The following is a 15,977-nucleotide window of genomic DNA, read 5'->3' as shown; positions in this document are numbered from 1 at the left end:
ACATTTTCAATTATCTTTATTGGAAATAAAAGTACACTTATGTTTTTTTAAGCCTTTCTAGATATACTAAATGCAAATCAGTCCTTTAACTGGGGAATGTATTCATACGCTCCCTGAGTCTTGGGGTGACACTTCGCTTTGTGATTGAACATATGATGGTGATTTGTATACTCAACAGATATTTATTGTTTTATATTTTCGATGCATTTACTAAATCGAAGAAAATGTTCACCGTGACCATAAGTGGGATGAGAAAAGAGGTCCCTGAAGAGACAAAAAAAAAACTATTATAGACAAAGTAAGAAACGATGAACAGTTTTCACAACATGTTTGCCAGTACATTTCTTCCCCTTTCAACACAGTTTTATAATAAAATATTTAAACATAATGCAGAACAGAAAAATAAAATACATCAATTAATCTTTGTTGAAATTCAAAAGTTTCATTCTAAAAAAAAAGGGGAAAAAAGAGAGAAAAAGATAGACCAGAATGTCACTGTTCAAACACATTTCAGTCAGGTATTGTTACTCCTGTGTTTACCTGTTGTGTGCCCATTATTAGAAGACTCACTGGCTGTTAAAAAATCAAGACAGTAGAGTGTAAAATATTAGCTATTTTATTTCAGTTTTATTTCAGTTTCAGTCTGAAATATCAGATAAAAAGATAAAATGATTTACAATACCTTTAACCTGAAACTCAGTGGTGAGGATCCCTCCACTCGGTTCTATTTCTGATGACAGGGACCTCTTAGAGCATGGACTCTTCAGAGAAAAGCAACAATATTAACTTTTGACAATGTTAACAATGAGTTCCATTTAATCTACACAGTGACTAAAAACCCACCTGGTTACAGTTTCTTTTATACCATAATAAATCAAACACTAACTTGAAAAAAATGCAATATTTCAATTGTTGAATTCTGTGTTTTTATGATGTAGATCACTTTGATCGGCCTTGTTGCTGAAATGTGCTATGCAAATAAACTTGCTAATTAAGAAATGTTTGTATTCTGACTATAAAAGGGGAAGAAGATTATTAAAGTCCTCTTATGTTTGTGAATACATATTTGTAATGTACTCACAGGCTGACAGACCAGCCTCTCTGCATCACAGATGTGGACCTCACAGTGAAGCCACACAGTGGACACCTTCTCCAGTCGCTGGAAGCGGAAAGAGTTGAACTTAAACGTGGAGCGGCTGTCTTTGGCATTATCGAAAATGGTCACCGTGTAGTCAGCAGGACAGCTGGTAGAAAACAAAAATGTAGAGGTTATTACACAAACAAATATCTTCAAGGAATGGATCCTTATCAAGAGACACTAAATGTGGAGGCACCTGTTGATAATAAGACTCCACCTCTTTCTGTCTGTTGAGTAAGGAGTTGGAGTCGCCCAGCAGTTGTTGATAACAACTTTGAACCTGATGGTTTAAATACAATTGGATTCAGCATTTGGCATTGTGGATATGTATTATTTCAAGTTTAATCATTAAAGAAAATGCTTGTATACCTATTACTTAGACCTTTTGCTTCAATACCAATAAAAACTTCAGAGCCAATCTCAGAGGTGTCAATCACGTAGGGAGCGTCCTTAGCATACAGGAACTTAGAGTTCTATGAAATACAGGATTTTTGGTGTCCTTTTCATCATGCAGTCATTTTAAATGAAAGAAAATAAAAACTCATGCCCACAAAAAAGGTGTTTCCAGAAAGAAATTTTTGTATTGAATTTCAGAAGTGTCATCCAGGACAGAAACTGAAGCTATAATGCAGCAACTCACCGTGAACACGTTCATAGACAACTGTGATCTAAAAGTTCCTAAACTCCCATTGTTGACATAAACTGTAGCAACTCTAAAAAAAGCAGAGGGTTTAGTAAAAACACTACAAGTCATTGTGTCAGCATGCACAGATGCTTCAGAGAGTACTATTGGTTGAATGGTGTCTCGAGCTGGTGCTTACCTCTGACTAAAGACTGCATTATTTACCAGGTAGGCTGCTCGGTACACACAGCTGAAGGTGTAGTTGACTGGCTGGTTTCTGACTGTCAGCGAAGTATCGTTGGATACGATGGAGTTGTAGAAGACGTACTTGGCATCTTTGCCTGGCATATACTGAATTAAAAGAACACCAGGAAAAGTGTGGAATGAGCTTATCATCAGCATTGCTTTTCTTCTTCTGCGTGTGCCTTACCTCAGATTGTGTGCCACAGTACGAATGGTTTCTCGGTGTTAGATCTGGTATAATGAAGCGGTAGTACCCTGGGCTGTGTATTCCAGTGTAACACACTCCACCCAGGGACAGCTGGTCTATCTCCCAGCCATAAGGACACTCTGGCACATTGGCGATGATGGCGTTAGGAAAACAGGAGACTACAACATAGTCTGGAATACAAATCAGACAGACTTAAAATGCACCAGGTATTTGGTAACAACTTTTGTAATGACCTAATTTTCCACTTAAAAAGTGCATCTATCAAAACATAACTTTTTTTTTTAAAACATGACTTTTTCTCAGTTTCTTGACAAGAGTTTTATTTCTTTAATTTACTTTAGTCTGACTTCAACACTAAGCTACAAAAGAAAGACAAAAAAAATCTGTTCTCACTTTTAAAATCAAGCCTGAATTATTTTATATTTTGGATTGAAATGACATAACATGCAAAAACAAATATCAGAATCATTTTCAATTTTAGGAATTTGCAGCAGTTCTAGATGAGTCTCAGAAGAACGTGAAAGCATATATTAGCCTCTTGACAAATCTGTTCTTTACCTGCTTTTTGTGGCGCGCATGTCAGTGCAACAGGTAAACTCAGTAACAGTGCAACAAATGAAGCCATGGTGAGATGCTGCAAAAGAAAATTGAGAAGTTGTTAAAAAAAGAAACATATTTTGGGATAAGATAAAATCTGTAAAAAAGAAATTGTGTCTCACCTTATGAAGCTAACACCTTTAGCCCGCCGAATGTCAGAGGATCACCATATCTCTTTTGCAGGTTGTCTGTAAACTAGCTCTGAGTCAACTCAAGGAGGCATTTTATACCGTGGTAGATAAGGGTAAATGGCTTTCAATCATTCTCCTGTCTCCAATTTTCCCACTGGCATGACTGGTTTAAGAGGTCCATTGTGAAGCTTTTCACAAAAGCCCTCTGTGCTCCTTGGGCTGAAGACTCTTAAATGACCATTAGTGTTACCTATTCTGCAGATTGGTGAAAAGAAACGTCCAAGGTTTATACAGTGGTTACTGAAAGGTTTTGAATTAAAGGACGACAATAAAGGATGGGATGAAAAAAACTCAAAGTGTGACATTTTAGAAGGGAAGTCACACATTTTGTAAAAACTTAATATTATATCAATATTCACACTACAAAAAAGATAAACTTTTATTAACGGGATAAAAGTTATTTCAACATCTGTAGCTTTCCTAATGCTTTAGCGGTTTATTTTCAATGTTTTATAAGAAATTCTCTTTTTTATACAATTTCTTTTTTAACACACAACTTTACATGCAAACTTCACATTTTTGGTGTTTTATAGGTCATTACATAAGGCACAACTGTCTTATCTGTATATTACAGAGCACTGAAAATGTTTTTGCCCCCTAAATTTATTCTGTTTTTACTTCGTTGTTACAAATGATATTTCCTGTCAAACAATTTCAATATCAGACAATGTTAACCCATGTAAAAACAAAAGGGTGGTTTAGTTTATAACAGAAAATTAGCCCCACGTAAATCTATTAACTGGCTGTGCCACCATGTCAAATTGATAAATTGTCGAAAATGGAACTTTTCTGATAACAAGACAAGATCTCAAAAAGCAGCACATCATAGCCTAGCCTAAAGAAACTGAAAGACAGAAAATATTGACATCTATCAGTTTCGGGAGTCTTGGGAAGCCATCTCTTAGTGTTGGAATGCCATCAAGCAGTGATAGCCAACATCCACAGATGAAGTTAACATGAAACTCAAGTAAAATTTTGCAGGAGTAACTAGCCTACCCAAACAACCCCAAGAGCAAATTCAAGAAAAATCCACAAAAGAATAACATCTAAAGCCCTGCAGGTAATGATAGTGTGGGCCTGTTTTGCTGCTTCAGGACCTGGACAACTGCATCATAATTGATGGAACCATTAATTTTGAGGGAGAATATCCAGTCTTCAATTCATGACTTCAAACTTAAACTAACTTGGGATACACAGCAAAATAATAATAAAAAAGATCCAAAGTACAGCAGCAGGTCATTGGAGGGGCTCAAAAACAGAAATACAGTATAAAAAAGTTTTGAATTATCACCTGGAATCAGCCCTTTGCATGTGCTTAAACTAGTTTTGTCTGCCATTTATTTTGATGAAACATGGAAGAAACTAGAAAAATAGTCAAATAAATCTGTTTTCATGACCTGTATGTGTCCAAACAGAACTAGTGCTTAATAATCAAGGGCGATACCATTCAATTCTAAATACACAGTGATTTTTTTTTTTTACTACACACTTAAACCCTTAACAGTCTATTTAATTTCACCAGTACCTCTTTATGAGATTGTTAAAAAGAGAAACATGCAGAGAGGGTTCTACATCTGGGTCTTTTTGGCCTCCATCACATGAGAACCCTTAAAGTTGCAAATTGAATAGTGTAGTCTCTTATTAATCCCACAGTGGATCAAACAGACATGTAAAGATACTCTAAAATGCGATGGTAGCTCAGATACGATGAGGCATACACAGAGAGTGGTGTTCTAAAGTTCAGGTGATAGGCCTCTGGTTTTGTAGCACTGACTAATATCAGGTTCCTCACAGTCTTGTGCTATTAGATATCACTTTTGTTTGGCCTGGCTTTCTTGTGCGTGTGATATCTGTTTCCTTATTGGCTTGTTTTTAAGCTATATACTAGCTATCTTATGGTTTTCTTGTTGGTCATTCCAGCTAATAATTTGTAATATTGGTTTATGTCTTAGAATGGATCCGTTGCATTGTTTCTCAATTATATTTGTTAAGACATTAGATATCTGCTATTTGCACCAGACTTTCACTTCTAAGCTTTAGTGCATTTTCTTGCCTCAATATCAAAACCTACAATACCATTTTTTTTATAAACTCTGAACAATGAGAAGAAAAGAGACTAGACACTAAGGTTGTCCACAGAAAAACTGCACTCAGTAACCTTTCATCTGAAAGAGTCGAGCTACAGACAATTAGCATCTAAATGGAGCGACTGGGGGAATGGTAAAGGTTTGAGTGAAGAAGATACGGATCTATGAGAGCGTAATGTTTCAAGCTAGTGTTTCAAGCACCTGTTGATGCTAACAATTGAGAGTTGCTGGATTCCTCTGGGTTATGCAACTGAACCATGGGATCCAAAAACGTGCTTCAAGAAATGTGCTTAGAAAGGAGACACAGTAACTGTTCATATCTTTTCTTGCAGAGAACAGTGGGCAACATTTTGAGTCTGTAGATGTGTCAGGCTGGTAGAGACATACCCAAATAACAGTTGTATCTGTCATGAAAAGTGTTTCCACAAAATATTTAATCAGGGGTCTGATTACAAATACATACCACACTTTTATTTTTCAATGAAAACATCACTAAATACACAAAGAAGGTATTTTATGAGACGGAAGCCTTGTCCAGCTACGTGGAGCAGAGTAGTGCTTTTGTAAATATTCACTACATTAATCTAACAGAATCTTTCAAAACAGCATATGGAAATACAAACATTTATTCTGTACATCATATTTACATAATAAATAGATTTAATCTTGAGGTCTTATGTTAAGGTTTGGACCCTTGGCAGGTCCATCTTGTCCGTTCTGGTTGGTAAGTAAAGTCCCTCCTGAAAGACGAGGAACAATAAGTTATGTTTTGATTACCCAATATTTTTTCTCCAAAATAAATTTAATAAAATCTAAAGAACATAGTAAGGTGAGTAAAGACAGTACTTTTTACAACATAAACATTTCTCAATAAATTGCAGAGTATGTTAACTAGAGGTGCTGCTTCTAAAATTATCCAACTGAAAAAAAACAAACATTTTATTTCTGTCATTTTAGACATATATTTTGTGTTATTGTATCAAATGAAAACTTAGCAAATATGTCTGCTAATGTTTAAGTGGATTTTTAAATATGGATAAATAAAACCTTAAGCTTTGGGAACATTTTTTTTATTTTATGGCTTTTCATATGATTCGTTGTCTGTTGAGGGAACCACTTCAGTTTAAATGGGCTACTCACTCTCTGCGGTTCTGCCTGCTGTTTTCCCGACACAGCAGACCTTCCTCGCACGGGCAGATCTGGTTGATGCTGAACGCCAGCCCACCATCAGGAACATAACAACTCTCATCGCGAGCCAGGCGCCTTTTGCACACCATCTCGCCATGATGTCGAGCGCAACACATCAAAGGCCCACAGTCTCTGTCAGCTTTACACCTGGAGCCTGAATCAGAAAACAAAAGGAATTAGACAGCAGGTTAACTACGCTTTTGTCAAAATGTTTTGAGATTAAATGTTGCAGGGTTTATAGGACTTTATGTTCTTTTCCAAATTTAAAATACCAAAGTTCACTATGAAAATGCATAGACATTTCTACTGCTTTAAATATGAAGCTTGACTGAAAAAACTTCAAAGAAGGGAGCATGTAAAGAAGATAAGAAAAAAGGACATACAGAAGGAAAGAAATATAGAAGGAAATGTGGAAAATATAGAAGAAAGGAAGGAAGGAAGGAAATGAGAAAAGGATGCATGGAAGGAAAGGAGGAAACAAAGAATGAAAGAAAAAGGACGCAATGAAGGAAAGAGCAAAAGAACAAAGAAAAAGAGTGATGGAAAGACATAAAGAAGGAAAGGAAAAAGGAAGACAGAAGACACAAATCTACTTATCCAGACCTGGAAAATATTGAAATCAAACCCCATACTTTCCTTGAAAAGGTTTTAAGATTTGATTTTATGTTCATATCCTTACCCTCTTGTCCATTGGGAATGCTGCGATGACACTTCCCAAACATGCAGAGGAGTCCACGGACACACTGAGTATCCCTCCTACAGTACTGACCCTCTCCACGTAAAGGCACGCAAAGACCAAAGTGACGATCACATGAGAAACCGCGTCCACAAGTTCTGTCGCTGTCGCACACAGTCTGCAGACAAAATAAAATAAACTTTTTAAAAATTCCTCTTCAAAATGTGTAACCGAGTACTTTTACACTATAACGCATTAAAATAAAGGTTAGAAATTCTTACTGTGAGTGCTTTGGCCACAGGAGAGTTCTCTCCGAGAGGTTTAGCTCCGTCTTTGGGAGGGCCGTGAGGCATGTTGAGCATCCAGGCCCAAATACTAGCGTCAGTACCGGAGAAACACACAAACAGGAGAACCAGATTCATTTCCCCCAACATCCCAAAGATGCAAAAAGATAAGTTATACAGGCTGCCTCAGAATTAGGAAAAGAGAAACTTCAAGAAGGCCCCAGTGTTTTTCTCAGAAACGACTGAGGAGATCCATGCAGTGACACTTGCCAGCTCCTCTACCCGTACGACCTTTATAGGCCAACAAAGCTCAACTTCCCCCTCACTACCCTGTTTGTCCAAGCAACAGGGTAGGAGGAGACAATTAGTTTTTAATAGATTAACTTATTGCCTGAGCTACCCCCTGCAGGCAGAAAATACTGGCCAAATGACAAGTAGCAAAGCAGCAAATGAGGGGAGATGGGGCATTGACAAGAGTTTTTGACAATGCTGCCAAGACAAGCACCACCTCTGTGTGGTTATCTCAGTTAGACAAACAAACAAGGAGGACAAAAGAAGACAAATGCATGACATGTTTCACTGCTCACTGAGTGACAAGTGCTGCCACTAAAGGTCCTGGCCCCGAAACGCTAAGCAAACAGCTCTGGGCCCCTACCTTTGCCCCCCAACCCTATCCTGCTTCAGACCCCTCGCTGGGAGCAATTTGGAGAAACACACCCAGCAGACAACCCCGTGATCTCATTAAGAGTAATTACCATCAGCCATTAGTTCTCACAGGTAGGAAAGCTGTGAGTGCTAATGAAAACCAATATTTATTCCTACACATTTTTCTCCAAGAAGAGCAGAGCCACAGACACAAACTGTAATCTTTCAGGAAACACTCAATGTCAATATGAGTAATGATCACTGCAAAAGACAAGTGAAAACCTTTCTCCAATCACACTTTGCAGAAAGTCTCTGACAAAATAGCTTTTTTTAACAGATGATTTTGTGTTTCAAAATATCGTCCACATATTTTTTTTTTAATTTCTCCCCCAATTTTCTAAAACATTAACAGTTAAGTCCACTCAGTTAACCTCAGCAACAGTAACATCAAATATTTTCTGGCGTTGAATTTTGTGCCTGTTTGGAGATCTTGATAAATAAGAACCTAGGTCTTAATTATGGACGTAGATGAACCCATTTCTAACAGCTGCACTGGTGCATGACAATGTAAATTGAATGTTACTGTTTTCATTTCACATGTAAATTCTGCTACAGCAGAACAGGCTTCATTTGGAGTTTGTCCCATTTGGCATCTGAAAGGACAGCCCTTTAAAATTGGGGTGAACAAAATGGAAGTTCCAAGCATTTTATGCATTTCTTTTTAGAGAATCCCTTCAATCCCTGTGCTGTTTTAACACACAGGGCCCCTGGCTTATCATCAAACTGTGATTTCATAACTTTACATAATATTTACAATTGATTCTGGGCCTACCATCAACAGCTAGCATGTCATTGTAAATCCAGAGCTGCAAACAATGGCGGCAGGGTCTGTTCAGCCAACATAATCCTTTACTCTGCATGGGGTTAACGCTTTACAAAAGGATCTGAAAATGAAATAAATAAATAAATAAATAATCACCAAAAGCTTTTATATTCCTAAAACCCTGACTATGAGTCAGAGCAACAGTGGGTAATATTTTATTTCATCGAGCCCATTTTGGACCAGTTACAGAAATTTTAAGACCTGCTTATTGAATTGACCATGGAGACAGTATACCACATCCATCATGCATAATAAATAATCTTCCAAGTACAATCAGTCAAAGAAATACTTGCTCTCTTTATATTTTTGTTGCAGTATCACAATTTGTTGAGAGCTTTGTATGTAATATTCTATGTTGGACGACATAGGATGTTACATGTTTTACTTCCTATACCACTGATGACAAGTTTACTCTGCCATCAGTGGTTTGTTTCCAGCATACGTGTGAAAGTAAATACATGTTCACCGTTGCTAACAAACTGCATTGGTAATGTCTTTCACATAGATTCAGCAGGGTGAAAGAAACATTGGTCTAAAACTTTTCTCCATACTGAAATGACAGCGTCACATAGTTGCTGCAGATTTATCTTATTTACATCCATAATACAAACTTCACATTCCACTACATGTCAAAAGTGCGCACCTGATTGAGATGGTGAATGTGGAGGCTTTTGGAGTGCACTAAACTCATTGTGAGGTTCAACAAGTTTGAGGTTTTTTGAGCATTATCTTGCTGTAAGTAGCCATTAGAATATGCTTCTGTGCTGTTTACTGCAAATTCTGACCATCTGAATGGTGCAGTTGAAACTGAGACTTGTATGACCAGGCAGCAATTTTCCATACGGTCACTGCTAAATGCTTGACACTGTGTGAATTTTAGACTTAGTTTTCTGTTGTCACTCGACAAGAGTCGCGACCGGTGTGGTCTTCTTGCTGTTGTAGACCATCAGCTTCAAGATTAGACATGTGTTAAGAGATGATATTCTGTGCCAATATGGAACTTGTTTATTGTAGTTTTTGTGTATTTCAATCAAGTGTGAGTCATAGGAACAAGACTGGTTATAATTTAACTAATTCTCTAACTAAATAATTAGTATTCAATGTTTTCATCCATTGTAGTTTTGAATTTACATGGTCTGAGTGTCAGACGGGACATAGAAACATTTTGTATCTCACCTTCAGTTCTTAAACTAATGCCTCAGCTGGCTGCCCATTCTTTTATTATGTGTACAACAGCAATGATTGCTGTATGCAAATCTGTGTGGGGCAAGATAACACACTTATCTAAAGTACATTGTTGTATTTACTTAAATTGTAAAGAAAGTGGGAGAATAAGCCCAATGTTTTGCTGGATAAGAACCACAATGTAATTAACATTATCTATACTTATGTTCTTAGAAACTTACAATGTTGTTGAAAGTCACTATTTACAAGAAGAAATCCAGTTTTATTACTGGATTCCAAGAACGGATAAAGGTCTCCAATTAGTGGTCAATATTTCCTCCCAGTGTTAATGACTCTGCTAATGACGCTTGTAATGAATGTAAAAACTGTCAGAATCAACATTGCTGTCAGTGTCGCATTTAGGACTAAAAGAAACAATGGCTAAGTTGACGTCTCTTCATTGTAATGGACCTTTGCCCCCTGTGGACAGCTCTCAACAACTTACAATTACCATTAAGAGACTATGAGACTGGGAAAGAAATGAGGCCCAGTGTCATTCCATTTTACTCTTAACCTTAACAAATACCTCACAAATGTTTTGTCCACTCCAATTTTCTTCACATAAACTGCATTTTATAAGTAGCAAAACTCCAAAAAGGAAGACTAAAACCAGACAAATCACTGGACCTTATAACTGTTTTCCCTCGGGACATACACATTAGCTGTAACTTGTATGTTTGTGAAAAGGAACTCCAACTGGATAACATTATACCACCCTAGTTATAATATTTTTATGTCCTCAAGGGGAGAAAATGACACATTTCCTCTGAATAATCTTCTGTGAACATTCATCTCCACATGACATTTTTATATTCAGTTCTCAGATTTTTTTTTTTTTTTAATGATTTTCACTTCCCACATATTCCTTGTTTCCCGTTTGTAGTGCATTTCTTTAGCCAACCAGTGGGAAACCAAAGAAGGCAGACGGCATTTATGACATCACACTGCTATGGGTCTGTTGCTGCTACTAGAAGAAAAAAGAAAGTGTACTACATCCTGGTAATGTAGTATACTCTGGCAGAGTGGTCATTTATGTTAAGTATTGCGACAAAGAGTTGATTCAAAGACTTTTAAAGCCCGTGCATAATCCACAAGAACAGAGAAATTAGTTCTTTTGCTCAAGGCTGTAAGAACAACAACAAAGGAAATTTCACTCTAAACAAGCACCAAAATGCAGACTTCCCAGGAAATCTTTACGGGTTTCTCACACTGCAGCACACTCACTTACTTTCTCAGACGCCACACAAGAAAAGTGCTCTGCCCAGAATATGAATCAATAACAAGCTACAAGAACTCCCAAACCATGGCTGCAAGAAATGACGCAAATTTCTTGTTACCCTGGAAAAGAGAACACATTTCTCTGTTGCTATGAAGTATATGCTGGGATTTAGTCATTTTGCCACGTCGTGCTTCAGAATATTCCCCCCAGACAGAAGCTTCTGGGACTCGCCAGCAGCAGCAGCTGAAGCAGAAGATGACATTGTTCATGTTTAATCTTTGCGAACTTAAAGAAAAGGGTGACTCCCTCGTAAATACAGAAAAAAAACCACAGAGAGTAAAGACGTGTTTGTTATCCTTTAAAATGTCCTCAATATTTTGGCACTTAAATATATTATTCTCATAAAACAGTTGGCTTTTATAGTTTGCTAATGCATCAATTTTAGCTCCAGGAAGAGCTCAACACAATGTTACATTAAAGAGCTGCAAAACACTCCAAAATTAGACAAATAATTTGCTCAGTAAAAATACTTAAGATAGACACAACCACCCTAAAATAAATTAGGGTTCCATATTATTTTGGTGTCAGCTGTTTAAAATGAGTTTCTTGTAAAGCTTAAATCATCTTTTCTAACCTGTTTCAAAATGGAAAAACACTGAAAAGTTTGAGTTCATCAATAATGAGAAACAGATATGTGTCTTGACGGGTCGAACAAAGAAGAAGCTATTAGCTGAGCTGGAGACAAGGGTCCCGGGGAATGAGTCATCAAATCTATCACTGTAACTGTTTCCCAAGAACTTTCCTGTAAGCTCTGCTGACTTCAAAAACAGCATGAGTTTAGAGTTAGAGGGGATTCTTTCCTAAGACTCGAAGTAACCAGGGAATCCCAACATTAATGTTCAATCAACTCTTATGATCACATTTTTTATAATCATCATTAAATCCCAGTGCCAGATTCCACACACTGATGGCAAATTTTTTGTTTTTCCCAACGATCAAGTGAAATTCTCTGAGCTCTTGCCTTCCTTTGAGCGGTGCTATCATCTCAATCCAAATAAGTGCAAAACAACACAGTTTTTCTTGCCGTTATGAAGTGTATGTTATATTTTCCAAATAAATTTACACTTCAAACCAATTCCGCAAGGGTTGATTTCCAAATTTGGATTGAACAAACAGATCTGTGGTATAAACACACATTAGGGCCAATTTTCCATGATGTAAACATGTTTCCCAAACACACTTTGCTTAAAATGTAGTAAGTCGATTTAGCAAAATGTGTTTAAATAAATCTCTCAGGGTTTATAATAATGGGGGTGGAGGGAACAACACCTTGTCATTCAACAGCTTGTAGAACAGCTCATCTCGGAGTTTACGATCCTGTTTATAAGCCCTGTTTACATGGAGCCGCTCTTCATTAAAACCACAACATTTTTGCTGCGATCCACATGTCCAGAAAGCTTTACAAGTCTCCAGGGATCGGAGTGTCTCACATCGGAACATTTGAAAGCAAGTCTCAGAGTGAAACGTTTTAGGAACAGAATACTTCACACCCCCACAGAGGTGTGAAGTATTCTGCCGGTGTGAAAGCACACATGTGCTGAACACACAGCTGCAGGGTTTCGTCTATGCATGCACAGCAGATAACAAGGCAGAGCTTTGGATAAGTACGCAGTGCATTGTACGAGCAAGCACTTACTCTCCCCCCGAATGGCTGCCACAGGAGATTTATGAAATCCTCAAGCATGCGTGAAAGAATCAAAGCAACACTACAAGTATGTTTTTGAGAGAATATCATAATAACATGAAATGAAGGTCAGAAAAGTCAATTTTACATAATATCCCCCAATTACAGTGATTTTCTACATTATGCTCATTGTCCTCTATAGGGGAATGAGGATATATGATTCCAGTAGATAATACCTTGCAGCATTAGGTCAATTAAGAGGTTAAATTGGATTAGGGGTTCTAATTAGTCCTATTTTATACAAACCAAATGGAAAAATAAGTTTTAATGCAGTACAAAACTTAAACCTCCAGAGCAAAATATATCAAAGTATAACCCCCAGGGAACAAACGCTCTGTCTGGATCATGAATTGGTGGTCTCAGCCCAAATGTTACAGCCACAGAACCAATGCTGAAACTCAATCAGATGGGTGCCATTTTAAAAAAATTCAAAATAATGAATAAACTGCTAATTATTTGGGCATGTGTAAAAATCTGTCATTTTGCACAGGTAAAAAAATGGAAGTAGAAAATAGCTAAATGGCAATGCAAGCATATGAAAAGTGGGTATTAAATTGGCAGAGGGCTTTATTAAGCTGGAGTTCCCTGAATAATAAATGGAAAAAAAAAAAGAATTTAAACTGTTTCTTGCAACAAAAACACATACATTTATGTAAACCCAATTAGGCATGCAACAAAAACACCTAAATTGAGAAACCAAGGTTTTTAACAAGACGACTGCATTCAAATAAAAACACACCGTTGATTTTTGTTTTTGTGTGTTTTATAGGGTCACATCCAGCAACGTTTCTCTGTTCTAACTGACATGCTGTCAGGACCAAGATTATTAACTAATGTTGGACACAATTGTGCATTTACTTCATGTCTTAAGTTTCATGTAAAAAAAAAAAAAATCCACTAAGATTAACCGATTTCAACTTGGAAAGTCAGATGTTTCTTGCTAATCCTGTGGTGAGTTGCAGGAATAAATCTTTTTTTTTTTTTTTTGCGCTTTTGTCAGTTACACATGGCTCTAATATACCTTGCATCTTGGAAACTGTGTGCAAACACAGCTGAAATACTGGTCATTAAATTCAAAGCCAAGGTCAAAGTTTATGGAACAGACAGAACCTTTCCTGCATATTGTGTCATTAAATTCAAAGCACAGTGCAAAGTTTACGGAACAGACAGAACCTTTCCCAAATATTTTATCTCAATTAACTGGAACCACATTGAAATGTTTTGAGCAAAGTTACCAATGAGTCATATTAAAACAGAGCAAACATTAATCTAGCATTTCAACAACATTATTTTGGTAAAAATAGTAAAGCGTCAGCAAGTGCAAGGCTCAAGACAAATTCAGCCTGTTTAGAAACAAATGTTGAATCTAGATGAACTTGTCCTAATTAATTTGAAAAACTGTTTGCCCCTTTCCTATGCTTTGAACGTTTGGCAGTCACACTTTAGTGATTTAGAAAAACAAACCAATTTAAATATTAGTAAAAAAAGACACCACAAGTATTCAGAGAAAAAAAAAATCAAACCTACATTGCACCTGTGTAAAAAAATAAATAACTCATCCAAAACACACCAGCAATCTACTTCTGACTGGCTGAAGAAGAACAAAATGAAGACTTTGGAGTGGCCCTGAAAAAGTCCTGACCATAGTCTTATCGAGATGCTGTAGCATGACCCTAAAAAGGTCGTTCATGCTCAAAAATCCCCAAATATTTTTTTACAGCTGCAAAAAATTCATTGCAAATTATTACAAATGCTTGATTGCAGTTGTCAATGCTACGAGTGGCCCAACATTAGGTTTAGGGGACAATTACTTTTTCACACATTGTAGGTTTTGATTTTTTTTCTTCCTTAATAAAAACATATTCATTTAAAACCTGCATTCTGTGTTTACTTGTGTTATCGTTGACTAATATTTAAATAGGTTTGGTGTTCTGAAACACTTAAATGTGACAAATATGAAAAAAAAAAAAAAAAAAAAAAAGGAAATTAGCAAAGGGCCCAACACATAATTGTTAATCAGCCAGACACAAAAATCTGTCAGGCCAAGAAAGAAATTTATTTTTTTGTCTTTGTTACCAGTGGTGGTTGACCTGATCTTAACACTGAATTACATTTGGTTCTCAAACTTGCAATCACAAAAATGCCTTATATTTAATGCTGCATATAACTTTATTGTTATTAAACATACAGTATCTTAATAACAATTACAGATGTTCTAAAATCCATCCATCCATCCATCATTTATACCTGCATATTTGTGCAGGGCTGCAGGGGGAAAGATTTCTCTCTCCAGTGGTCATTGGGCTGCATCCTGGACTGGTTGCCAGACCACCAAAGGGCAATACAGAAACACCATGCACATGCAGTCATGCCAAAGTGCAGTTAAAATCAGACTAAATGCTCTGACTGTGGGAGAAAGCCGGAGTGCCCAGAGAGAACCCACACATGTGGAGGGAAAAAATGCCAAGATCTCAGGCAGGGATTCAAACACAGAACCTTTGCTGCAAGGCAACAGTGCTAACCACTGGCTGTGCAGCCCACACACATCAGAACAGTGTAGACATGTTGCAGAACTGTTTATATTTCCTGTTATTTTCATTTGTATACATTTCATTGATGATTTCTGCCAAATGTCAAAGATTTCTCCATTTCAGGGGTGAAGGGCAGTGAAGTCATCTCATTCTTTGTACCATTGTTAAAGGAGATATGTTTATAGACTTGCCACATCATTACTGACTCAGCAGGGCATTTTAAAATTTGGCGAGACTGTTAAATTCAGCAAATATGTTTTTAATTTACTTTTTACAGTAAAGGACATAGGCTAAGTATTCATCTGGAATAAATTTATTTGGTTTCTTAGCCAGTAAAATCTCCTATGTGTTTGTGTTGAAAGAAAGAAAAATGAACATCATGCAGGAAAACAAGACCCAAAGTATTTTAGACAATCAATAAATGTTACGTGTGGGTGTGTGGGGGTGTGTTCGACTGTGATCAGCTAGCTGAATAAACATCCCAGTTTATCCCAGTC

General features: G+C 36.9%; 2 protein-coding genes across 3 annotated transcripts in view; both read right to left on the bottom strand.

Moving 5' to 3' along the window:
• Window position 1: 1 nt before the first annotated feature.
• tectb (tectorin beta) lies at window positions 2-2,924 on the bottom strand. Its single transcript, XM_032573985.1, has 10 exons — window positions 2,770-2,924; window positions 2,191-2,381; window positions 1,960-2,111; window positions 1,779-1,851; window positions 1,508-1,611; window positions 1,335-1,418; window positions 1,082-1,244; window positions 683-761; window positions 541-573; window positions 2-264 (listed from the first exon to the last, which is right to left on the bottom strand). The coding sequence occupies exons 1-10, from the start codon at window positions 2,834-2,836 to the stop codon at window positions 191-193; spliced, it is 1,020 nt and encodes a 339-aa protein (XP_032429876.1). The 5' UTR covers window positions 2,837-2,924; the 3' UTR covers window positions 2-190.
• Window positions 2,925-3,353: 429 nt separating this feature from the next.
• Window positions 3,354-15,977, bottom strand: part of LOC116726992 (dickkopf-related protein 3-like) — a 26,467-nt gene continuing 13,843 nt past the window's right edge. Inside the window, exons 2-5 of one of the 2 annotated variants that reach the window (XM_032573989.1) lie at window positions 7,232-8,823; window positions 6,954-7,128; window positions 6,227-6,428; window positions 3,354-5,826 (exon numbers count right to left, since the gene is read on the bottom strand). In XM_032573989.1, coding sequence (XP_032429880.1) covers window positions 5,766-5,826; window positions 6,227-6,428; window positions 6,954-7,128; window positions 7,232-7,384 — 591 coding nt within the window. In that variant the 5' untranslated portion in view covers window positions 7,385-8,823 and the 3' untranslated portion in view covers window positions 3,354-5,765. Of the gene's footprint in view, window positions 5,827-6,226; window positions 6,429-6,953; window positions 7,129-7,231; window positions 14,436-15,977 lie in introns of those variants that run through there. The other variant, XM_032573987.1, reaches the window with a different exon arrangement.

This window comes from Xiphophorus hellerii, chromosome 10 (assembly GCF_003331165.1).
Source record: "Xiphophorus hellerii strain 12219 chromosome 10, Xiphophorus_hellerii-4.1, whole genome shotgun sequence".
NCBI classification, from domain to species: domain Eukaryota; kingdom Metazoa; phylum Chordata; class Actinopteri; order Cyprinodontiformes; family Poeciliidae; genus Xiphophorus; species Xiphophorus hellerii.
This window is presented reverse-complemented; position numbering and strand designations above follow the sequence as displayed.

What these genes read in the sequence shown, in the direction of transcription:
- tectb (XM_032573985.1), bottom strand. Translation starts at nt 2,836, where the DNA reads ATGGCTTCATTTGTTGCACTGTTACTGAGTTTACCTGTTGCACTGACA. An exon ending in ATGCGCGCCACAAAAAGCAG is followed by an intron (nt 2,382 to 2,769) that starts GTAAAGAACAGA and finishes TTTGTATTCCAG; the next exon opens with ACTATGTTGTAGTCTCCTGT. An exon ending in GCAAAAGGTCTAAGTAATAG is followed by an intron (nt 1,419 to 1,507) that starts GTATACAAGCAT and finishes TTAAACCATCAG; the next exon opens with GTTCAAAGTTGTTATCAACA.